We start from the raw sequence: 26359 nt of genomic DNA on the forward strand, positions 1-26359 counted from the left end.
GACGTATACATTCTTAGCGCAAATTAAAGGTTAAACATTAACTATAACACTGATTTCTCCTGTTCTTCACAGCTGTGTGTGGTGTATCTCCATACGTTCCTCATCGGTATCACTTTGTGAATGAGAGTAAAACCTGGACTGAAGCTCAGAGCTACTGCAGACAGACCTACACTGATCTGGCCACCATCAACAACATGGACGAGATGAAGAAGCTGAACGAGCTGCTGCAGGGTAAAGCTAAGAGCTCGGTTTGGATCGGCCTGAGCAGGGGGAGCACTGTGAAGTGGTGCTGGTCTCTGGCGAGGGACAATCCCAGCACACAGAATATAACGTACTTCATCTGGGAAGGAAGAGACCCAGACAACAGAGGAGGAATTGAGTTCTGTGTTGCATCCGCTGCATACGGCTGGTTTGATGCCATGTGCTTGACTCAATATAAATTTATGTGCTATGATGGTAAGAATCACCTAATACTAGCAACCAGCATAGCTAGGGTTTCCACCTTTCAGAATTTAAAATAAGGGAAGCCAACTTCCGCTCCTCTGGGCCATGTCCAGCACAGGCCCGACACCTGTGGGGCGGGGCAGCAGTGGTAGTTTTATTTTGTGCTGGAGTTTTTATTGAAGGGGTAATCAAAAAAGTAATAAGTCAAACTTAAATATTGAAATGCTTTATTAGCATTGAACACTTTCTCTTATAAAGTGCAGTTAATTAAATATTACTTGAAATATGTTTGTGTGCAACAAAAAACGTTTAAAATATAAACTAAATAAATTCAGAATGTAACTTTTTATGTGCATAACTATAAGGACACTCTTTAATAATGTGAATAATAACGTAAATTGAATGTATTTCAGAAAAGATGACGGGCTCTGACAGATACATACTCATCAATGAGAAGAAGAGCTGGAGTGAAGCTCAGAGCTACTGCAGAGAACATCACACAGACCTGGTCAGTGTGAGGAACCAGACTGAGAACCAGCAGATCTCCAAAATTACAAATTTTGGAACTGCTTGGATTGGGCTGTTTAAAGACACCTGGGAGTGGTCGGATCAGAGCAGCTCCTCATTCCGATACTGGAAGTCTAATCCTGGTGGGATTGAGAACTGCACCACGGTGTCAGTGACTGACCAGGGTCTCTGGCGTGATCAGAACTGTAGCATCGTTTCCCCATTCGTCTGCCATGAGGGTGAGTTACATTACACTTAGTCTAAGAATGTGTAAATTCTACAGTAACTTACCTACAGGAAGTATAATGGCAAATTATAAAAATGGGCAGCATGGAAAATGCAAAGAAACTGCAGTAAGATTGAACCCAGATATTTTATGTTTTTTATGCATTTAATTTGAAGGTCTCATTCCATGGTTTTTCATTCATTATAAAATGTCTAGTTGTGGTGCTCCGGTATACTTTAGTCCGGTGGAGGAGTAGGCGGAGAAAGAAATTATAGGATTTTGGCTCTTGCTCATGAATATTCATATATGCAAACATATTGCTTCTAATTGGCTAACAGCACTGCGACACCAGCGAGATGGGCAACAGTTTTACACACATTATTTTTTTGCAGATATTTAACAATCTTATGTTACTTTACAACATGTGTAATAAAGAGTCTTAGAGTCTCTGTAAACACCAAATACACCCGAGATCCTATTTAAACCTATAGTTACTTATACACAGGTGGGTGGGTAGTCCAGGTTCATAAAGTAACTAGTGTAAACAGAACTGTTCTAAACTGTTTTTACACCTACCTATCTCAATAGTACTTGGCTGGTGGTGTTCCTCCATAGACTAATTCTAACCATTTGTTTCTTAGCTCTGAATTACTGGGTAAAGTATATAAACACTGATGTGTTATTCACACAAATAACACAGGAATGAACTGCGTGCTGTTCCTAGCACTGTTATTTAGCTCCTATCTGATGAGGCGGCATCACCGCCCGGCTTCAGCTCTGTCTGTGGGCGGTCCCGAGCCGAGGTGGACAGGCCATAAATACTAATTCACGGGTTGATGTAGACACGGTGCTTTTCCTGATAGACTCGTTTTTCTGAACATTTTCTTTTACTAGCTGCTGCAGACTCATTTATTACATGGATGTATTACACACAGAGTGATCTATTTTAAGCGTTTATTTCTTTTATTGTTGATGATTGTGGCTTACAGCCAATGAAAACCCAAAAATCAGTGTCTCAGAAAATTTGAATATTATATAAGACCAATTGGTACTTTTGGCAGAGTAGGCAGGAACCGGCACCAGCAGCAGCACTTTGTTGGTGATAAAGAAGTAACAGATCCCTCCCTCAGACGAAGTCTAATGACAAATCCTGCTGTGTACTGTCCAAAGTTCTCAACCAGCAGTAATGGATGTATATTAATCAACAAGACATAAAGTAGTGTACCTAATAAAAATGCTTAGCTATTATTTTTCCCAATTTGTCTCCAGATAAGCTGGTCTTGATTCAGCAGAATCTGAGCTGGGCAGATGCTCTGAGATACTGCAGAGAGAATCATGTGGACCTGGTCTCAGTTCACTCTGAGGAGATCCAGCTCTGGGTGAAGGATGTGGCTCAGAAAGCCTCCACTGATCATGTGTGGCTGGGTCTGCGTCACACCTGCACTCAGGGATTCTGGTTCTGGACGAGTGGGTTTTCCGTCTGCTATCAGAACTGGGCTCCAGGTAACGGTGCAGAGGGAGAACACTGTGAGCCTGTGGTCAGAACCGGAGCGGTGCAGGCTAGAGGAGATCAGAAGTGGGTCAGCCTGCCTGAGAACCAGACTCTCAACTTCATCTGCATCAAATATGAAGATTAGTCGTGAGTGTGCGGTGCTGAATTATCCATTCTGATTACATATAAATCCTTTAATTATTATTATTTTTATTCTATTATATTTGAAAGCTGGGCAAGTGTAATGAAGTGTAATGAAGTGTAATGAAGTGTAATGGGATGGAGTGTAGCTACAGACTGGTAGCTCTCCAGCCCAGAGGGTTGTTGAACCCAATTGCAGAACAGTTGATCTCAAAGCAGGTAAACCCAAGAAGAAAGGAAAAATAAATGAATAAATAAACACACTGCTCCTCACACGGGATCCAACCCGTGTCGTCAGGGTCGCACTCCAATACACTACCGCTGCGCCAGTTAGTGAATTGGGACATAGCCGGGAAAAAAACGCCCTTATAAGGAGATAGGGAGAAGGGAAAACGAGAATGGGAGGAAACTAAAGTCACGCCGAGCGCAACAGAAAGAGAGAGAGAGAGACAGGGGAGGAATGTAAACAAAACATGGCTTTAAATAATAATTTTAGATTTTTAGATTAAAATGCCCCCCAAACCCAACTCAACTCAAATTAGAGTATTATTGTTTGCTTTACTCCACTGGAACTTTTTCCGGTATGAGCTCAGTCCTCGGCAGAATGTTTAGAAAATGTCGGTTAAACACTTCAGAAATGAGTAGCGTTCTCAGATATTTTAGATTAAAAAGATAAAATTTCTGTATGTAAAATCATGATTACATTTTGAAAATCGCAATAAAACTGTAAAGGTTCCTAATGGAGTCCTGCAATAATGCAGCAGCAGCAGCAGTGTGATGAACCAAAGATTTCCAAAGATCCTTTTAACGTTATTGAGCTGGTATAATATGTTGACAACTCAGCTCTTTTCATAAAGATATTACACTTTAATACAATTATTATTATGTAAAGTAGTCAGTGTACAGCTTGTATAACTGTAAATATCCTGTTTCCCTTAAAATAACTCAACACACAGCCATTAATGTCTAAACGGCTGGCAACAAATGGCTGCAGCCATTTTTCCACCATTACTTTCCAAAGTAAAGAAAACGAGTTCAAAGAAAACAAGTTTTAAGAGTTCAGAAATCAATATTTGGTGGAATAACCCTGGTTGGTTTTTAATCACAGTTTTTTTCATGCATCTTGGCATCATGTTCTCTTCCTCCACCAGTCTTACACACTGCTTTTGGAAAACTTTATGCCAAAAAATTCAAGCAGTTCAGTTTGGTTTGATGGCTTGTGATCATCCATCTTCCTCTTGATTATATTCCAGAGGTTTTCAACTGGGTAAAATCAAAGAAACTTGAAGAGTAAGTGCTTTCTTTAAATGTTTGAGAGCTGTATATATCATATCGTATTGCCAATTTCTTACCAATACACAGCCCTGTTTAGTTCATAGAATCCCTTTGAAACAAGAACACAATAATTCAAGAATTAGTCAGAATAAAGAACAAACATCATACGACTTCTTCTCACTTTACAGTTTATTACTGAGCAGATGAAAGTGAACAGCATTGGTAGAAGGAAAGAAAGAACGCAAAAGAAAAAAGGAAAAACCCCGTAGAGGAACATTAGAAACAAGTTCTTTTAACTATTGTGACAAACAGCTAGCACTGCGTTGCGTTGCGCTGAGTTACGAGTCCTCTAAAGTCAATTATGATCATCAAGCGACGCCTGGTCCAGATAAAGACCTCGGCGGTCTTAGTGCAAAGCAAAGTTACGAAGTTACGTTAACGCCAACACAAAAGTACGTTTACTGTGAGAGGATCGGTAAAGAGGAAGCAGGGATGGCACTAATACAAAAATAACACTCGTCTGTTTTACTGAAAACAACTGATATATATCAATAAACTATCCGTTACAAAGACCTACGCCCAACATTAAGTGCAACAGTAAGTGCTTACCACCCCGTTAAAACCCCAGCGGTTTGGCGGTTCCAGTAAGACGTGAAGTTCCCGTGAACTGGAGGCATGCAGAAGAAGTAGAATGGAGAGCGGTTTAGAGTGTCACAGTTCTGAAGTTAGCGATGCTCCAGATCCAGGCTTCAGGCTTTTTGTTGCAAAGCACTACTTAATACCATCTGATCAGCTGGTGCTTCACAGTACCAGTGACCTGTGGCGGCGGACCTGAGATACAACAGAGAAGATCAATAACTGCAGAAAACAAGCAGTTTCTGAATCAGTTTCTCTGATTTTGCTATTTATAGGTTTATGTTTGAGTAAAATGAACATTTTCTCCCAAATTCCAAATAAAAATATTGTCATTTAAAGCATTTATTTGCAGAAAATAAGAAATGGCTGAAATAACAAAAAAAATATGCAAAGAAAACATATTTTTCATAGTTCATATTCATAAAGTTTTAAGAGTTCAGAAATAATCAATATTTGGTGGAATAATCCTGGTTGGTTTTTAATCACAGCTTCATTTTTTTAATGCATCTTGGCATCATGTTCTCCTCCACCAGATTTACACACTGCTTTTGGATAACTTTATGCTTTACACTCCTGGTGCAAAAAAAAAAAAAAAAAAAATTCAAGCAGTTCAGTTTGGTTTGATGGCTTGTGATCATCCATCTTCCTCTTGATTATATTCGAGGTTTTTTTTAATTTGGTAAAAGCAAAGAAACTCATCATTTTTAAGTGATCTCAAATGTTTTTTTTAGTGCATCTCAAATGAGAATATCATTTAAAAGTTACTTTATTTCAGTAATTCAGTTCAAAATGTGAAACTCATATATTATATAGATGTACTACACACAGAGTATTTCTTTTATTGATGATGAGTATGGCTTACAGCCAATCAAATCCCAAAAATCATTGTTTTAGATAATTAGAATATTATATAGGACCAATTGGTACTTTTAGCAGTGTAGGGAGTGTGCCAAGTCCTGCTGGAAAATGAAATCCGCATCTCCATAAAAGTTGTCAGCAGAGGGAAGCATTTTCTGGGACTTTAGACTTGATATAACACAGTGGACCTTATATAATGTTCTAATTTTCTGAGACACTGATTTTTGGGTTTTCATTGTCTGTAATCCAAAATCATCAACAATAAAAGAAATAAACCCTTTTCAATGATATTCAAATTGTTTGAGATGTGTTACTTATTTTGTTAGATTTGTTACTTCTGCTGTATTGTTTTTATTACGCAATAGCTTTATATACATTGTTTTTATCCATCATGTGTAAAATGCATAATACAGGACAACTGCTTAATTTTGAATTTAACAAAATGACAAAATGTCCATGATTTATACAGTCGTTGGTTTTAATGAATGAAAGTTTACCTTGTTCTCTTTTTACACCTCAAACGCTGGGAACTTGGCAGCCAGCGGCTGCAGCAGATCAGCGAGGAAGTAGATCGTTCCAGCCATTCCTAGAGTTAAGATGAAGAAATGAGAGAAAGAAGAGCTTTTAAAGTAGGACTATCAGAATATTAAAAAACCTAATGTTAAATAAAGAGTTTATTCAGATACAGTACCAGTCAAATGCATGCACACCTCTTCTTATTCAATGTTTATCTTTACTTTTTTTATTTAATATATATTTTAATTAAATAAATAAATATTTTTATTGATTTATTTTATTAATATATCTATTTTATTGTTGAACACTTTTTGTTGTCTAAATAATTCTGGATTTTCTTCTGTGTAGCTTTAATATAGTCTTCAATATCAAAATGTAAAAAAAAGAAAGAAAAAAAAACAATGAATGAGAAAGCATGTCCAAACTTTTGACTGGTACTTCTTCTTCTTATTATTATTATTATTTTTTTTTTTTTACTTTTATTAGACATTTCACATTTTGCTTATGTTATTTCACTTTTTTGAACTTTTTTACTATTTTGTTGGGTGTGTAAACTTTTTATGTAAAAAATATTAAGTGAAGTTAACATATAATTTTGTAATTTTACCTTTTCTCTGTTTATATTTATATAAATCTATTTTTTTCTCTATTACTGGTTTTACTTGTGATTTAGCTTTAGATTTATTTTACACATTATTTTTTATCTTTTTCTTAATTATTAAATACTATTTTATCAAATCAATTTTATCATACCTTCTTTTATTATTATTTTATCTTGATTGATGTTTTTAAAAAAATTTGTACATTTACCTTGATTGATCACTGATTTTAGCTGATTTAATACTAATAATTTACTTTTGTCTTGTAATCTCTGTCTACTTATCAGTACTCTGATATATTAAAAAATATATGATGATATCAATGATTGATGGTTGATTGATTTCTATTTCTGGATTCATTTAGGTATTTTAAACTTAAATCTGTATATTGCGTATCATTTATTTTATACTTTTAATTTTTGACCATTTTCTTACTTATTAAATACTCAATTATCAAGGTTATCATATAACATTCTTTTATTATACTTTTATCTTGATTGATATTTTTTAAAGATTTTTTAATTTGTACATTTACCTTTACTGATTACTTGACTGATTTTAGCTGATTTAAAATTAATAGTTTACCTTCTCTTTTAATCTCGGATTTATTGAAAATGAGCCTCACCCTCAATGTTTTTTTCTGAGTGAAAATAAAGGTTGATTGATTAATTGATTGATTGATTATTGATATCTAGATGTGCCTTGTTTTTTTATCCTGAATATAAGATTGTATTTTTGTTTAAAGACAAAAGTATTATTATTATTATTATAGAAATATTTATTTATTTATTTATTATTTTTTTATATGTATGGCCTAGTCCTAGGACAAACAATTAAACAGTACTAAAAACAATAAAACAATTGTTTCAGTACCACCTTAAAATAAGACTACCTTTATAAAGGGTTAATAAGTGGTTTACAATTAGTTTATTAATGGTTATTAATTAGTTTGTAAATGCCTTAAAAATCATTAATTATCAGTTATTTGGCTGTTCACTATTTGTTCACTATTTGGCAAACAACAGGTCGACGTACATTTCTATGTATGTCTTATAACTGATTATTAATGATTTTTAAGGCATTTACAACCTAATTAGTAACCATTAATAAACTAAACCATTTATAAACCCTTTATAAAGGTACTCTTATTTTAAAGTGGTACCAAAAATTGTTTCAGTACCACCTTAAAAGAAGAATACCTTATGAATGGTTTATAAAGGAGTTTATTAATGGTTATTAATTAGGTTGCAAATACTTTAAAACCTATTAATACACAGTTAATGTTTATATAACAACATTAAAATTGCAAAATTGAGCTGAAAAGTGGTACCAAAGTATTTTACAGTTATTATAGTTATTACAGTTTTGTGTACATCATTTTAGCATACTCATGAAACAGTAGTGATTAAAAAAATCCAGTGTACAATAAACAATACTTACCTTCAAAGAGAGAGAAAGGTGTGTCCGGAGTCCTGCAGCCATGTTTCCCATAGTTCATGCACCAGTCTGCAAACTAACCACAGAAAACACCATTTCCCATCATGCCTCTCGCACCAGATATCCTTCAATTCCTGAGCTCAGGCTGTAAGACAACTGTATTTTTCACACTATTAGATGCACTGGATTATAAGGTGCGTTATGCAACACTAGTAAGGAACAGGGGTGTCGCCATGCTTCCCTTCTAATTGAGCAGAGGGGCTAACTAGTTAAGTTAAGTAAACTAAGTTAAGTGAAGTAAACTAAGTTAAGTTAAGTAAACTAAGTTAAGTATACAAAACTGTAATTCTTAAAACAATAAAAACATGTTCGGTAATACTTTCATGAATGTCATCTTTATTAGCATTCATAAGGCATTATAAACATGGCTATACATATTTATAAAAATGCATAACACACTATAGCCATGTTTATTAAGCATTATGACTTGTGATCATAATACATTATAAGCTAGGCTTATGATATACATGTTAAAATAGTATATCTACCTATTGTTACTAATCAAGTCCCACAATGAAAGTCTGTCACTTTACTTAGAGCTTAGAGCGCACAAAGACCTGTTATAATACATTATAACTGACTATAACTAATATTATATTCAAGACAAGTATAATTCATGAGTGGTTAAAAATATATAATTATAGGATTACTGAGGGTGTGTTTATAAGTTGGAAGCTGTTTTAGTCATGATACAAGCCTACAAGCTGGGACTGAGTTTCTTGGTATTGATGTATAACATGTTATAAACACAGCTATTAATGCATTATAATCACAGTTCATGATGCATAATAAACATGGCTATGATGAATTATATAGTTTATAGAGTTAAATATGTATAGCCATGTTAATAAGCCATGTTATGAATGAATTATAATGTGTTATAAATATGTTTATAGAGTCTTATAGAGATGACATTCATCGAAAGTGTTACCACATTTTCTTTCGAGCGCTGGATGTTAATCTACACAGATTTCTATCCTAAAAACTGATTATTTGGGTGAGTAAAGCACTTCTGTTTATTTACAGTAAGCTTAGATTTACAGATTTAGACTAAGGCTGGGTGCAGCAGCATTAGCATTAGCAGCTAGCAGCTAACCACCAGCACTAGCCGCCTGAGAGAGCTACACTGAGCAATCCTGAGTGTTCCAGTAGGCCAGGGTGCTATCAGCTAGCGATTCTTCCTATGTAGCTTGTTTTTAACACAGTAACCACACAGACTACATCCAATATACTCAACTCTGAACGATAAAAGAGCTAGAGCTTAGTGCAGTTAGCGGCTAATGCTAATACTGCTCCAGTCTCGATGCTGGAGAACTAAACTGAAACTCCTGTATAACTCTGTACTTCAGCAGAGTGGCTTTACTGCTCCTTAATACCTGACTGGTAGAATTCATATATAAGGAGAACTGATGATTTTGGGGAAAATTTAAGGATTTTAAGTGCAAAATTATAGCACACTTTTAGTGCAAAAAAAAACTAAGCGATGCAGCGTTCACATGTAAGAGTAAAGAGAAGCAGACGAAATATAGGAAACGGCTGATGACGTTTAATATGATTTATATGGGATGACAGAGATGGACGGCTCCATTAGAGACTTAAACTCGACACACACAGGAAAACACTCATTTGGAGACGTTCCAAAAAAGTGCTGATGCCAAACATAATAAAGCGTAATACAGCCGTCAGCCGAACGTCTATACAGATGTGGGTAATGTAGGTAATGTGGGCGGAGCTCCAGTCAGACGGATGATTAATCTGAACATCAGACTGGAATAAACAGCAGCAGCTGAGACCTGAACGACCTTGGAACGTGATGATTAGCTTTAAACTTGGTCTATCTTTCCAGTTACATTTTAACTGAAGAGCTACTAAACCCTAAACCAGGATTTTCTCAAGGGGCAGCATGAGAAATTGCAATGGTTTTAGAGGACCAGACTAATATACTTAGCTTAATTCTGCCCAATACATCTACAGTACAGGCCAAAAGTTTGGACACTCCTTCTCTTTTTCAATGAGTTTCTTTATTTTCATGACTATTTACATTGTAGATTCTCACTGAAGCATCAAAACTATGAATGAACACATGTGGAGTTTTATGTACTTAACAAAAAATGAGCTGAACCTCCACAGTCACTGGACCTGAACCCAATCCAGATGGTTTGGGGTGAGCTGGAGCACAGAGTGAAGAAGGCAAAGGAGCAACAAGTGCTAATAAACACCTCTGGGAACTCCTTCCTTCATTCAAGACTGTTGGAAAACTTTTCATTTCAGGTGGCCACCTCTTAAAGAAGCTCATTGAGAGAATGATGCCAAGAGAGTGTGCAAAGCAGTAATCAGAGCAAAGGGGGGCTATTGTGAAGAAACTAGAATATAAAACATATTTTCAGTTATTTCACCTTTTTTTGTTAAGTACATAAAACTCCACATGTGTTCATTTATAGTTTTGATGCTTCAGTGAGAATCTACAATGTAAATAGTCGTGAAAATAAAGAAAACGCAAAAAAAAAAAACAGTATATGAAACATTACAATGATACAGTAAAAATGTGTTGGATTATATAATTATAAAAAAAAAAACGTGATGGTTCAGTTTAGAAAACTGTAAAAACATTTTGCATCGTTTTTACTAAAACGTCACAACCTGTGACGTATAAATAGCTAAAGTTTTAACTTAACAAAGAACAGTAAATAAAACATTACAGAGTGATGCAATGAAAATGTTCAGCATATAATTATATAAATATTTAACAAAAGTTCAGTGTTTAACAACTAGCAGCACTATCAGCTAGGGGTGGGCAATATTATATCGTATACAATATATCGTGACACAGAAATATCATGATATTAAAATAGGGCTGTTCTGTCTTAAAAGTAGTCTAATATTTACTGTGAAGTTTTAAGTGTATTTATTGTATAATTGTTTTAGTTAGCAGTTTATATTTTCGCTGTCCTATGAAAAACACTTATCTCCATTTTTGTTAATTTTTTAGTTTATTACATAATTTGAAGACAAACTGTCCCTTACACTGTGCCAAAATTTCTTAATGCACAGATCAATAGAAACTCTTCAAAATGACCTGAAATAAACTCTTTTTACATTGACTTCTACTGAAAGTTTACAAGTTTTTTTTCTGTTTTGGAGATTTTCATTGGACAGCGACGATATGCATGCACTAAATATTCTGCAGTATTATTTGCTGCATTATATTATTTTATGCTATATTATTAAGTTTGCCACATTATGATTATACTGTTATACTATTATACTATATTCCTGAAATTAATAAATTATTTTAGTTTTCCTATATCGCCAAGTATATCATTATCTCAAAAATACCCTGAAATATCGTGATATTATTTTAGAGCCATATCGCCCACCCCTACTATCAACTACACAACTTTACACAAATTATTTTTTTTTTTTTCAAATGCAATAAATGCATTTGTATGTTTGTTCTGCCTCAGTTCTTTTTTGTGTTCAGTGAGAGAAATCCAGCCTGTTTTGTGCTTGAACAAATACATTAAAGTGAGGCTGAATATCTGATGTGGAAATGTGGAGGACAGCACACAAGCCTGATCTCAAATCTGTTTTATGAGCAACTGAATATAGATTTTTAATAATAATGGTATAATAGTGTCCCATTACTCCAAAATTAGTAAATGAGAAACTCATAATTTTTAAGTGCTCTCTAATTTTTGTCTAGAGCTGAGTATAAACAGAGGTGGAAAAAGTACTGAAAAATTGTAATTAAGTAAAGTACCTTTATTTTGCTAAAATTCTACTCAAGTAAAAGTAAAAGTACCCATCTAAAAATCTACTCGAGTAAAAGTAAAACAGTACTCAATTTAAAATGTACTTTGAGTAAAAGTTACATTGTTACTTTGATTTATTTAAAGTAAAACGTACATATCATAAATTAAATAATTATTAAATTAAATAATTTGGACCTTTCAGGCAGTATTTGTTCAGACCACCCCATAAAACATTTTCATGAACAAGTGGCATAGGTTTCTATGATCCATTTTTTTTTCTTTACTGTTAAAAGGTTATGGTAAATATAGGCGACTATAAACCGTATTTTATAGTTTTACAGTTCATTATTTTTTTTTTACTTTTTCTATGCTTTAACCGCTATTTACATGTTGTTTTTTTTATTCAAGCAAATTGTTTAATGTTCCCAATAAAAACATTATTTAATTATCATTAAAAACATGAAATCATACCAAAAAAAACTGTTGGTCGGAGCATGCGCAGTGCCGTACAGAAGCACTGATATTGATAGGTACCATAACTTAACACCGGTTCCCCCGAGCCGCGCACACAGGCCCCAGGCTACACAGCTGATTTACACAGTGTCTCTCCCGCTAACTGTAATAATAAACACTGCTGGGAAAAGTTCAGCTGCGCTGCCATGGAGAACAAAACTCAATTTTTTTTTTAATTCAGACAATTTGTTTTTTTTCCAGCATTTCATGTTTTACTCAGTAATGGGAAGATTTCCAAAGTAGTGAAGTAAATTACTTGTGTCAAAATGAACTTAAGCATAAGTAAAATTACCTATGAAAGCTACTTTAAATATGACAAATTACTCATAAAATCTACTCAATTACAGTAACATGAGTAAATGTAATTAGTAACTTTCCACCTCTGTATATAACTATATATAACTGTTGATCTGAACAACCACAGATTTCTAAAGGAAAATCATAAAAATTATCAACTTTTTTTTTATTTTAATCTCACTCACCATGCAGGTCCTGTACAGGTACTTGGGGTCCTGGGTGAGTTTGTAGAGGGACAGGAAGCAGTAGGCGTTGCCCGCGGCTCCGTGGCACAGGCCGTAGCCCTTCTTCAGCAGACCCCTCTGCCAGACCACCTCCCCACAGCGCACTGCGTCCTCCAGATACTGCTGCACCCCAAACACCTGCACAGGTGAGAGACAGGACACCGGATCACCATCTCAAGAGTTTAACAAGCTCTAGAACAGGGGTGTCTAAACTGCGAGGTATTTTTGAAATAGAATGAAAGTTAGTCGCTGTTAAGCAGGCTTTTATAATATGAGATTCAAAGTTTGAACGCTAGGTGTCAGAAACGGGCAAAAGAGTGTAAAAGCGTTGAGGGTGCGCATTTCTAGCGCAGAAAAACAGGCCAAAGAGTCTAAAAGCAGAGAGAGTGCACATTTCTAGCGCAGAAAAACGGGCCAAAGAGTCTAAAAGCAGAGAGAGTGCACATTTCTAGAGCAGAAAAACGGAGAAAGAGTCTTAAAGCGGAGAGGGTGCACATTTCTAGGGCAGAAAAACGGGCCAAAGAGTGTAAAAGTGGAGAGGGTGCACATTTCTAGGGCAGAAAAACAGGCCAAAGAGTGTAAAAGTGGAGAGGGTGCGCATTTCTAGCGCAGAAAAACAGGCCAAAAAGCAGAGAGAGCGCGCATTTCTAGCGCAGAAAAACAGGCCAAAGAGTCTAAAAGCAGAGAGAGTGCGCATTTGTAGCGCAGAAAAACGGGGAAAGAGTCTTAAAGCGGAGAGGGTGTGCATTTCTAGGGCAGAAAAACAGGCCAAAGAGTGTAAAAGCAGAGAGAGTGCGCATTTCTAGTGCAGAAAAACGGGCCAAAGAGTCTAAAAGCGGAGAGGGTGTGCATTTCTAGGGCAGAAAAACAGGCCAAAGAGTGTAAAAGTGGAGAGAGTGCGCATTTCTAGTAGAGATGGGACCGATCCGATACAATATCGGTATCGGGGCCGATATTGACGTAATCCGACGAATCGGATATCGGGCGGTCGCTGCCGATCCACTTACCGATCCATATTCCAGTCCAAAGCTTGAGCTGAACAATAAACCCGCCATAACGTTAACACAAAACGCATCCCTGATCAGGATTCCAGTTAAACAGTTTACCCTGAACCCCCAGCAGCTTCAGTCTGCGGCTGACTGAGTAACTTTAGCTGTTTATCTACAAAAAAAGTCCATTATCTGGAGAGTTTTCACTTTGGAAACGCTGTACAGCAGAACGGTACACGTAAAGTCAGCGTCTGAGAGGTAAACAGATTAACACCAGCAGTCTGTTAGCCTAGCTAGCACTGAACTGACAGCAGCTGCATTCCGGTGTTGTGAAGGTATAATAACTACAGACTGGAGTAAACTATATTCATAATCCACATATCCTATAAACCACAGCATCTACAAACACTAACCAGCACAAACACACCCATCTGTTATTAAAAAACAGTCATTAATTTAGTTCGGAAATACAGTTAGCATTGCCACTTAGCCGTTAGCCATCTCCATTAAGATCTGCAGTCTGTTAGCCTAGCTAGCAAAATCATTCCGGCATTGTGAATGTAATAAATAACTATCTTAAGTGAACTACAGCCATAATTCACATCTAATATCAAACCACAGATCCTACCAACCCTAACCAGCACTAAGAAATCAATCTGTTATTAAAAAACAGTGATTAATTTAGCTCGGAAATACAGTTAGCATCGCCAGTTAGCCGTTAGCTATTGCAGCTAATCCTCTATGCTACCTGTCAAAATAAAAGTCTCCTGCACAACCGTTGCAAAAAATGCGCTGAATTTAATATTTAACGTATTTAATATTTTACTTTTTTTATATTTAATAAAAATTCAAACATTTTATTTGAAAGGAAACTATTGTGTAATTGCATATGAAGTGTGTCAAATAAATGACTTTTGAATGCATTTACATCAAATGCACCTGTGGATACTCTTAAAAGGGCTGTGTGGTCTGTTTCAGCCTCATTATTTAACGTTAATCATAGTACTATTAATAAACTAAAAGTATCGGTATTTGTATCGGTATCGGCAATCTTATATCAGTTTTATATCGGTATCGGATCGGAGCTGAAAAAAATGTATCGTCCCATCACTAATTTCTAGCGCAGAAAAATAGGCCAAAGAGTCTAATAGCGGAGAGAGTGCGCATTTCTTGCGCAGAAAAACGGGGCAAAAAATCGAAAAGCGGAGAGGGTGTGCATTTCTAGCGCAGAAAAACGGGCCAAGGTGTCTAAAAGTTGCCGTAATTAAGGAGTTTAATATTAAGAGACATCATGAAATTAAACATCAATTTGAAAAATCTTAGTTTACACAACACTGTCAAAGATAAAGATAGTTAGTCAGGTAAAATGATGTGTAAATGAAAGTAATCAGGAAAAAAGTATTATTTAAAGTGGTATATTTCATTATTTGTTTTATTACAGAGTCTGTGGCCCGTGACTTCCTATACATTTCTCCTTCTGGCCCCCAACAAAAAAAAGTTTGGACACCCCTGCTCTAGAAGCTTCCAAACTTAAATAAACTATATTATATGCATACAAATACAATATATGACACCTTAAACTCAGGTCCGGCCTAAAACAAACATACAATCATACCTGGCGGAGGAGTACATGCAGGAAGCTGTGAGGAAAAATAGTCCTTCTGTAGAGAAATCCCAGTTTATATGAACCCCAGTTCAGCAGTGCTGCACTACCGCTGGCTGCCACTAGGTGTCTCCAAAACCCCATCATTTACAATAGTTACAGTCTGATTAAACAGCTCTGATTAGACTGTACAGGGAAGGACTGTCACGATAATTACGCCATCGGTTAATTGTACAATATATGGACGTGCAGATTTTATTATTAAATTTTTTAAAGCTTTACTTTATTTAAGATATTAAAAAGTGTGTTTGTATTTTAATCCCTATGCCTCAACAGTATTCATACCTAAATACCTTCAATTCTATTTAAAATAGCATTAATATTATTGTGGTAGTATATCATCTATATATAATGGACAATTTCTTACAATAATGACTAAAAATGTGCATTTCTTAAAGGAAATATAGAATGGCTGGGCAGCTTACCTAATGATTTGCTAGGTGGTTGCTAAGGTGTTACTATGCTTTTTGTTGTGGTTGCTATAGTGTTCCTAGGTGTTTGCTAAGGTCTTGCTTTGCTATTAATGGTGGTTTCTATGGTGTTCCTTGTTGGTTGCTATTGTTGCAATTGTAAAGTTGTTGCTAGATGGTTGCTAAATGCTTCCTGTGGTATCCACGGTGGTTGCTATGGTGTTGCTATATGGTTGCTAAGGTGTTGCTATGGCATCCATGGTGGTTGCTATGGTGTTGCTATGCTATTTGTGGTGGTTGCTACGGTGTTGCTAGGTTGTTGCTATGTGGTTACTAAAGTATTGCTAGTTGGTTGCTATGGCATCCATCATGGTTGCTATGGTGTTGCTAAGTGGTTGATACAGTGTTGGTAATTGGTTGGAAAGGTGTTAATATGATATCCGTGGTGGTTACCATGGTGTTACAAAGTTGTTGATAGGTGGTTGCTAAGGAGTTGCTATGGTATCCATAGGGGTTGCTATGCTGTTACTAAAATGGTTGCTAAGCTGTTGCTAGACAGTTGCTTGCTAATGTGTTGCTATGGTTTTCATTGTGGTTGCTATTTAACTACTAATTGGTTGCTAGGTAAATGCTAAAGAGTTGCTATGGTCTCTATCGTGGTTGCTATTTTGCTACAAAGCAGTTGCTAGGTAGTTGCTATGTTATCGATGGTGGTTTCTATGGTGTTTTTTAACTGGTACTGTGTATATATGGTGATTGTACCTTATAGGCTTGCAGCAGCATGTAGATAATTCCAGGAGCGCCGTGGCACCAGTGCACCAGCAGGTCACGCTCGTCTCCGACGCACGGGGGGTAGTTCCCCGTGGGAAACTTTAGCCGACACACGAAGTCCACGCTGGGCTTCACCAGCGCCAACAACCTGCCCTCATCCGTCATGAAGCCGGGCTGCGGAGAGAAGAGACCACCTCCATATAATACCTCACAATTACCATCTCTCACCAGGAGGTTCACTACCTCAAATTACCATCACTCACCAGGAGGTTCACTACCTCAAATTACCATCACTCACCAGGAGGTACACTACCTCAAATTACCATCTCTCACCAGGAGGTTCACTACCTCAAATTACCATCACTCACCAGGAGGTACACTACCTCAAATTACCATCTCTCACCAGGAGGTACACTACCTCAAATTACCATCTCTCACCAGGAGGTTCACTACCTCACAATTACTAATACATTATAGTACAGCTCGTCTCTCACCAGGAGGTTCACTACCTCAAATTACTTCTCTCACCAGGAGGTTTAGTACCTCAAATTACCATCTCTCACCAGGAGGTTCAGTACCTCAAATTACCATCTCTCACCAGGAGGTTCACTACCTCACAATTACCATCTCTCCCCAGGAGGTACACTACCTTACAATTACCATCTCTCACCAGAAGGTACACTACCTCACAATTACTGATACATTACAGTACAGCTCGTCTCTCCCCAGGAGGTACACTACCTCACATTACCATCTCTCACCAGGAGCTTCACTACCTCACATTACCATCTCTCACCAGGAGGTACACTACCTTACAATTACCATCTCTCACCAGAAGGTACACTACCTCACAATTATCATCTCTCACCAGAATGTACACTACCTCACAATTACTGATACATTACAGTACAGCTCGTCTCTCCCCAGGAGGTACACTACCTCACATTACCATCTCTCACCAGGAGCTTCACTACCTCACATTACCATCTCTCACCAGAAGGTACACTACCTCACAATTACTGATACATTACATTACAGCTCATCTCTCACCAGGAGGTACACTACCTTACAATTACTGATACATTACATTACAGCTCGTCTCTCATCAGGAGGTGCACTACCTCACAATTACTGATATATTAAATTCAGGTGTTCAGGAGGTTTACCTGCATGAGGTAGTAGTAGATGCCCGTCAGGCCGTGGGCAGCACCCACGTACTGCTCCTGGTACCACTCGTACATCAGCGGGCTCTGCTCTACAATCCTCATCCTCTGAGACAGATTGTGACCCGATGCCAAGACCGTATCACAGACCTGAAATAAAATGATAATTTTGGGGAAAATTAAAGGATTTTAAGTACTCCTTTTAGTGCGAAAAATACAGTATTTGTCTCTTTTGCCCAAGTTAAACAGCTCTTTAATGATATAGAAGTCTGATAGAGACAGAAATAAGGAGAAATTTAAAGAGAGAGAGCCTGAGGCCGTGTTAGTTGAGTGCTGGTGTACCTGTTGGATGTACTGGGCGGGGATGACCTCCTGCTGAAGCTGCTGGTTGATGAAGATGAGGGAGTAGAGGTAGCCCACTCGGCCGTACAGAAGCTCGTTGGGTAAGTTTCCGGTGCTCTTCACCACGGTCCTGTGCATCTGCAGCACCCTGACAACACAAACACCAAACACTGCGGGGTTATTAACCATCTCTCTAGCACAGGAGCAACACATATAAATATACATCTACTGTCTGTCTAAATGTTTATAGACAGAAAAAAGCAACACATTATACCCGGATCTGAAGAAATTTAACAAAGGTTCAAATCACCCATCAGTCTGGAAAAGGTTACAAAGTCATTTCTAAAGCTTTGGGACTCCAGAGAACCACAGTGAGAGCTACTATTATTCACTAATGGAGAAAAAAACATGAAACTGGTGAACCTTCCCAGGAGTGACCCAGGCTGTTCTACCGAAATTACTCCAAAAGGGCATGAACAACTCATCCAGGAGGTCCTCATCCACAAAAGAACCCAGAACAACATTTAAGGATTTATGACCGCCGACCTGTTGATACACTCCTCTGCTTCCTGGGGCCTCTGCAGGCGATGGTACACCACAGCAGCCACGGCGAGGGGCCCGACGTCCCCGCACAGGAACGTGACCCGGCTCCCGGTCAGACACTTCAGGCTGCGGCTGACGTGGTCGAACGCCCTCTGCAGGAAGGCCGGGTCTCCGTACACCGTGTGGAGGTGCAGGTACAGCAGAGCGATACCTGTGGAGGGAGAGATCTTCTGATGGATAAAACTCATAAACCTCTTACTTTTAAAGATTTCCAAATCACAAAACGTTGTGGCAGAATAGAAATTCAAATAAATAAAATAAACATTATGAACTCAAGATACCACTTTATATCATTGCCATTCCTTCTCACAACACATGACATTGTGGCACTGATGATGATACCACCTGATTAGAGCTGGGTATCGTTTTAAAATATTTAATACTGATACGATACATTGCATTTGATACCAATTCCCAAATTATACTTTTTTTGATACCTTTTTCAAAATTGGAGAGTGCAAGAGAGAGAGGGAGACAGAGTGAGTGAGGGAGAGCCAGCACGAGAGAGGGAGAGACAGCTTGAGTGAGTGAGACAGCACAAGTGAGGGACAGACAGTGTCAGTGAAGGACAGACAGCGTGAGAGAGAGACAGACAGCGAAGGGGACAGACAGCGAGAGAGAAGGACAGACAGCATGAAAGAGAGACAGACAGCGAGAGAGAGGGAGAGACAGCACAAGTAAGCAAGAAACAGAGTTAGTGAGCAAGAGGACAAGGGACAGAGCGAGAAACAGACAGAGCGAGTGAGTGAGAGAGTGAGAGACAGCGCGAGAGAGCAAGAGTCAGCACGAAAGAATGTGAAATAGACAGCGAGAGACAGCACGACAGAGGGAGAGACAGCTTAAGTGAGTGAGACAATGGAGAGTGAGAGACAGTGCAAGTGAGCGAGAGACCGAGCGAGTGAGCAAGAGACAGCGCAAGTGAGCGAGAGACAGCAAGAGATGGCAAGCAACAGCGCGAGAGAGTATGAAACAGACAGCAAGAGACAGTGTCAGAAAGCGAGCGATAGTGTAAGAGAGGGAGAGACAGCGTGAGTAAGTTAGAGACAGCACAAGAGAGCGAAAGACAGCGCGAGAGAACGAGACAGCGTGAGAGAGCACAAGAGTGAGTGAGACACAGCACAAGAGAGTGAGAGACAGTGTGAGAGGGACAGCGTGGGTGAGTAACAGTGCGAGAGAGAGCGAGAGAAGGAGAGACAGTGCGAGTGACTGCGAGTGAGAGTTAGGGAGAGAGTTTGCGTGCATCAGGGCGCTTCGATTCTTCATGCAAAGTATCAAAATTTAGTATTTTTTTTTTTTAGTATTTAGTATTTTTTTTGGTATTGAATTTCAATACCCAGCTCTACCGGTGCTGAAGTGTTTCAGGTTTAATTTTATCTCATTCTTTCTGTAACAGCTGATCACAGAGAACAGGTCAGTCCTGCACCCGTATCCTCTTCCTCTTCCACAGTCTAACACTGTAACTTGTACAGCATGTGGATTAGCATTGTCTTGTTTCATTTTAAATCCAGTGTGGAGGCATGCAGATCCCAAACTATGTAGACTTTATCACTATCCAAATATTTATGGGCCTAACTGTATTTTTCGCACTATAAGGCGCACTGTTAAATAAGGTACACTATCAATGAAAGTCTATTGTCTGGTCTTTTTTTACACGACACTGAGCTACACTGCCAGGGCAATATTAGCTAGTGGTTCATACCAAGTAGCTTGTTTTAACACTGTAAATATGCAGGTTGATAAAAAGCTAGCTTTAACGGTTAGCAGCTAATGCTAATGCTGCTCCAGCAGTGATATCCAGGGTTAGGAGCAGGCTAAAGGCCGATAAAACCCACTTCTGAATAGCAAAAAGGCTTGCGCAGTTAGCAGCTAATGCTAATGCTGCTCCAGCAGTGCTATTCCAGTCAGGAGCAGACTACAGGCCAATAATTTTTACTTCTGAATAGAAAAAGAGCTAACTTTAACGGTTAGTGGCTAATGCTAATGCTGCTCCAGCAGTGCTATCTGGGGTTAGAAGCAGGCTACAGGGCAATAATGCTCACCTCTAGCTTTACTGCTCCTTGCAACCTGACTGTTAACATTTATACATAAGACGAAAAAAATGAAAGGATTTTTATTGGACCTTATAGTGCGAAAAATACGGTAACTGTATATGTTGCTCCAAAAAAATTACTTTTAGAGAGTTAAATAAAGCTTTTTTTATTCCCTATATGGTGCACTCGTTAGGGAGTCTAATATGGCCTGGCTGTTCTCTATATAGTGCACTAACTAGGGAGCCTAATACAGCCTTAATGCCTTAACTATTGCTGCATCACATTAGTGGACTGACACGCCCCCCCCCCTCCCTCCCCTCCCTCCCTCCCTCCCCTCATACCAGAACAGAACCTGACGTTTGGACTTGTTGGACTTTCGTTTAAAGGTTTATGGAGTAATCTCTTGCCCGTGTTACCTGTTTACTAGCCCTAAATTGCCGGCGTCCCAACTTTGTTTGGAAAGTGTTTCAGGCCTGAAATGCAGGAATGGATGTACATTAATAAATGAAACGATAAACCGTTAAAAGATGAGCAGATAAAACATGAATTATCTTGGGTTCATACTGTCTGCAATCAAATCAATCAAATACACATCAATGTAAACGTAAAAAAAACTCTGAATTATCAGGAAAACGAAGTCTTTCCTTTACCTGCCCAGCCTGTGTAGCCTGTGCAGTCTCTCGGGTCGGCACTCTTCAGCCCGTTCTCCATCACTGCCAGCAGCTCGCTGATCTTACTGCTGATACGCCCAGCAAACGCGGCCGTCAACTGCAATTACATCCACAGAATATACATTTACATACTGTACTTTCTGACATACAGATCCGGAACAAAATTAAGAGACTACTGAATCATTTTCTGAATCAGTTCCTCTGATTTTGCTATTTATAGGTATTGTTGTTTTATTCTATAAACTACAGACAACATTTCTCCCAAATTCCAAATACAAATATTGTCATACAAAAGCATTTATTTGCTTAAATGAGAAATGGCTAAAATAACAAAAGAAAAGATGCAAAAAATAGCTTTCAGGTCTCAAATAATGCAAAAAAAAAACAAAACAAATTCATATTCATAAAGTTTTAAGAGTTCAGAAAATCAGTATTTGGTGGAATAACCCTGGTTGGTTTTTAATCACAGTTTTTTCATGCATCTTGGCATCATGTTCTCGTTCTCCACCAGGCTTACACACTGCTTTTGAATAACTTTATGCTGCTTTACTCCTGGTGCAAAAATTCAAGAGCAGTTCAGTTTGGTTTGATGGCATGGGATCATCCATCTTCCTCTTGATTATATTCCAGAGGTTTTCAATTTGGTAAAATCAAAGAAAATCATCATTTTTAAGTGCTCTCTTATTTTTTTCCAGAGCTGTAACAAAGTTTAAACACTGCACTTCAAAAGTATTGGAACAGTGAGGTCGATCCTTTCTTTCTCCAAACTCTAGTCTTTCCATCACATTGGTAAAGGTTGATCTTTGTCTCATTTGTCCAAAAACAGTCTATAGGCTTAATTGTGGTCTTCATCTGCTGGTGAAGCCTCTGTACTTTGATTCATTGGAGTTCTTTGGGTTTTTTACTTTACAGAACTCACAATGTTTCTGTTTCATCAACTGCTGTGGTTTCCCTTGGTCTACCTGTTAATCACCTGATACTTAGTACACCAGTGACGACTTTCTTCTTCAGGACATTCCATACAGTTGTTCTGGATATGAATAATATTAGTGCTCTAATGGTTCTGATTGATTATTTCATCTTCTCTCAGCTTCACAGTTGCTTGTTATTCACCCATAGACTCTCTCAGCTCTCTGGTTTTGATGTTGGTCACTCCTCTAACTATAAATGCTCAGTCTGCACAGATAAAGGCAAAATCTGAAACTGGTTCAGACAGAAGGTGCTACAGTATGTTTTGAACTTTATATAAGATTCAGGTGTAAATATCTGAAAATAAATGGTAAAAATTCTGATCTTTCGTCTCATATATAAATATTTTAATGTCAAATTCATATGTTTTCAGTCTACAGCAGAAACAAAGGGATTGGTCTCTCTGTTCCAATACATTTGGAGGACACTGTACATTAAACTGTGTAAACTGTATCATGTAGGTAACGTGGGCCTGAGTGTGTAACTTACTCTGCCATGAGCGTCGAATATTCCCTGCACGCTCTCGGGACCGCTGTAGTCCGGATACGGGTTCTTATACGCTCTCGGCTCCGACATCTTTCACAAATCTGCAGGAAAATAACAAGACAAAAACATATTACACTGCACAGAACCAGGCTTTATTTCATATCTCTATAAAGATCATAACAATAAAGCTTAATTTCAAGCTTAGGATAGTGCAATATATAGGGAATTAAAAGTCTTTATTTCATACTATTAATAGTGCATTATATAGGGAATGATCATGCCCTAGATACAGCACTACATGGCTACTGATCAGGGTTTATTTTTAAATATTAATAAGGCTTCAGGTCATACTGGTAAGTGCAATATATAGGAGAGTACATGCACTGAACAAAACACCATGCAAAGAAATGATTAGAGGATCAGAGTTTTATATGCATTAAAAGAAAAATATGAAAAGGCTTTCCCTAGTTTATAATTCCATTATTTAGATATTAAATAATAAAGCTTTAATATTTATGCCCTACATAGGTAATAATGAGGGTTTACTTTGTCACATTAATTGTGCATTAAATATGCAACAATAAGGCTTTATGTCATGACCGGTACAGTGCACTATGCATTCCCTAAATATCACACAATATAGAGAATAATACAGCTTTATTTAGTGACCTGTACACTGCAATATAGGCTTCATTAGGCTTCCTTGTTTGTGCACTATATAGGGAACAACAGTGCTTTACCTAACGCCCTACATAGTGCACTATATAAGGAACAGCAGTGCTTTCTTTACTGACTTACATTGTGCAATATATAGGAAACAATAAGGCTTTACTTAATGCTCTAAATATATATAGGGAAAAGGCTGTGTATATTAGGCTCCATACTTAGTACACTATATAGGGAACATGGTATATTAGACTCCCTGGTTACTGCACTATTTAGGGAACAAGCAGACTATATTAGGCTCCCTTGTTGTAGGGAACAGCAGTGCTTTATTTAATGACCTACAAAGTGCACCAAATAGGGAACAGAACTGCTTTAATTATTGCCCCGAATTGTGCAATATATAGAGAACAATAAAGCTTTATTTAATGCTCTAAATAAATAGCCTGCTACCTATATAGTGCACTAATTAGCCTTGGGAACAGGCAGGCTATATTAGGCCCCCTATTTAGTCCACTATTAATGGCACAGGGTATATTAGGTTCCCTATTTATTGCATTAAATAGGAAACAGGGTATATTAGACTCCCTAGTTAGTGCATTATATATGGAGCAACAGTGCTTTATTTAATGCTCTAAATAGTGCACTATGTAGGGAACAGGCAGGGTATATTAGAGGCCCTTTGTTAGTGCACTATATAGGGAACAATACTGCTTTAATTAATGCCTTAAAGAGTACAGGCCGGCTACATTATGTTCTTTATATAGTGCACTAACTAGGGAGCCTAATATACCCTGTCTGTTTCATATATAGTGCACTATGTAGGGCATTAAATAAAGCACTGTTGTTCTCTATATATTGCACTATGGACCCTTATATAGCCTGCTACCTATATAGTGCACTAATTACGCTAGGGAACAGGCAGGCTTAGGCTCCCTATTTAGTGCATTATATAGGGAACAGAGTATATTAGACTCCCTATTTATTGCATTAAATAGGAAACAGGGTATATTAGACTCCCTAGTTAGTACATTATATATGAAGCAACAGTGCTTTATTTAATGCCCTACAAAGTGCACTATATAGGGAACAGGCAGGGTATATTAGCGTCCCTTGTAAGTGCACTATAAAGGGAACAATAGTGTTTTAATTAATGCCTTAAATACTACAGGCTGGCTACATTATGTTCTCTATATAGTGCACTAACTAGTGACCTAATATACCCTGTCTGTTTCATATATAGTGCACTATCTAGGGCATTAAATAAAGCACTGTTGTTCTCTATATATTGCACTATGAAGCCTAATATAGCCTGCTACCTATGTAGTGCACTAATTAGGCTGGGGAAGAGGCAGGCTATATTAGGCTCCCTATTTAGTGCATTATATAGGGAACAGAGTATATTAGACTCCCTATTTATTGCATTAAATAGGAAACAGGGTATATTAGACTCCCTAGTTAGTACATTATATATGAAGCAACAGTGCTTTATTTAATGCCCTACAAAGTGCACTATATAGGGAACAGGCAGGGTATATTAGACTCCCTAGTTAGTGCACTATATAGGGAATAACAGTGCTTTATTTAATTCTCTAAATAGTGCAGTATATAGGGAAAAGGCAGGGTATATTAGAGGCCCTTTGTTAGTGCACTATATAGGGAACAATAGTGTTTTAATTAATGCCTTAAATAGTACAGGCCGGCTATATTATGTTCTCTATATAGTGCACTAACTAGGGAGCCTAATATACCCTGTCTGTTCCATATATAGTGCACTATGTAGGGCATTAAATAAAACACTGTTGTTCCCTATATAGTGCACTATGGAGCCTAATATAGCCTGCTACCCCTAGACTCCCTAATCTAGCATTATATATGGAGCAACAGTGCCTTATTTAATGCCCTACAAAGTGCACTATGTAGGGAACAGGTAGGATGTATTAATCTCCCTAGTTAGTGCACTATATAGGGAACAACAGTGCTTTAATTAATGCCTTAAATAGTACAGGCCGGCTACATTATGTTCTCTATATAGTTCACTAACTAGGGATCCTATGTAGGGCATTAAATAAAGCACTGTTGTTCCCTATATAGTGCACTATGGAGCCTAATATATCCTGCTACCTATATAGTGCACTAATTAGGCTAGAGAACAGGCAGGCTATATTAGGCTCCCTATTAAGTGCAGTATATAACTGTGGGCCTGTATATGGATGCAGAAGCGCAGCGAGAGCTGTAGGATTATGTAAATGAGCTGTAAATGGCTGCGATGGCCGTGTTTGATTGTATATGGTGTTGTAGGAGCAGCTGTTCTGTATATAAATGTGTATAAATGTATATAAATATATATAACTTAAATGTAATAAATCAGTTTCTGGTGAGACCCGCGGTTTAGGCCGCTGCTTCCCGCGGGCCGCTGCAGCTCTCTGCCCGGCTCTGAGCGCTGCGCGGCGGGGGGCACGCGGATAATCAGATAATAAATAAAGAGTTTATAATAATTCATATCTCACCCCAGCAGCGCTGTTATTATTCAGTCTTCTTCTGCTCCTCTCTAGCCCGCTCTCCTCTCACTGCCGATCACTCACTACTGTCCCCCGCCGGCCGGAACACGCCCTGCACCAG

At 37.8% G+C, this 26359-nt stretch overlaps 2 protein-coding genes across 2 annotated transcripts; one reads left to right on the top strand and one right to left on the bottom strand.

Moving 5' to 3' along the window:
• Positions 1-56: 56 nt before the first annotated feature.
• LOC103047630 (C-type mannose receptor 2-like) lies at positions 57-3207 on the top strand (the record flags this gene model as incomplete). Its single annotated transcript, XM_049473026.1, has 3 exons — positions 57-456; positions 858-1190; positions 2447-3207. Coding segments are annotated over 3 exons (1101 nt in total), but the record flags the coding sequence as incomplete, so codon positions are not given.
• Positions 3208-4256: 1049 nt separating this feature from the next.
• lancl1 (LanC antibiotic synthetase component C-like 1 (bacterial)) lies at positions 4257-26331 on the bottom strand. The gene is made up of 11 exons (XM_049473080.1): positions 26248-26331; positions 23078-23175; positions 21599-21716; positions 18862-19069; positions 18316-18463; positions 17977-18123; positions 16802-16984; positions 12939-13115; positions 8135-8207; positions 6077-6165; positions 4257-4916 (listed from the first exon to the last, which is right to left on the bottom strand). The coding sequence occupies exons 2-10, from the start codon at positions 23162-23164 to the stop codon at positions 6089-6091; spliced, it is 1218 nt and encodes a 405-aa protein (XP_049329037.1). The 5' UTR covers positions 23165-23175; positions 26248-26331; the 3' UTR covers positions 4257-4916; positions 6077-6088.
• Positions 26332-26359: the final 28 nt, after the last annotated feature.

This window comes from Astyanax mexicanus, unplaced genomic scaffold (assembly GCF_023375975.1).
Source record: "Astyanax mexicanus isolate ESR-SI-001 unplaced genomic scaffold, AstMex3_surface scaffold_33, whole genome shotgun sequence".
In the NCBI taxonomy this organism is placed as follows: domain Eukaryota; kingdom Metazoa; phylum Chordata; class Actinopteri; order Characiformes; family Acestrorhamphidae; genus Astyanax; species Astyanax mexicanus.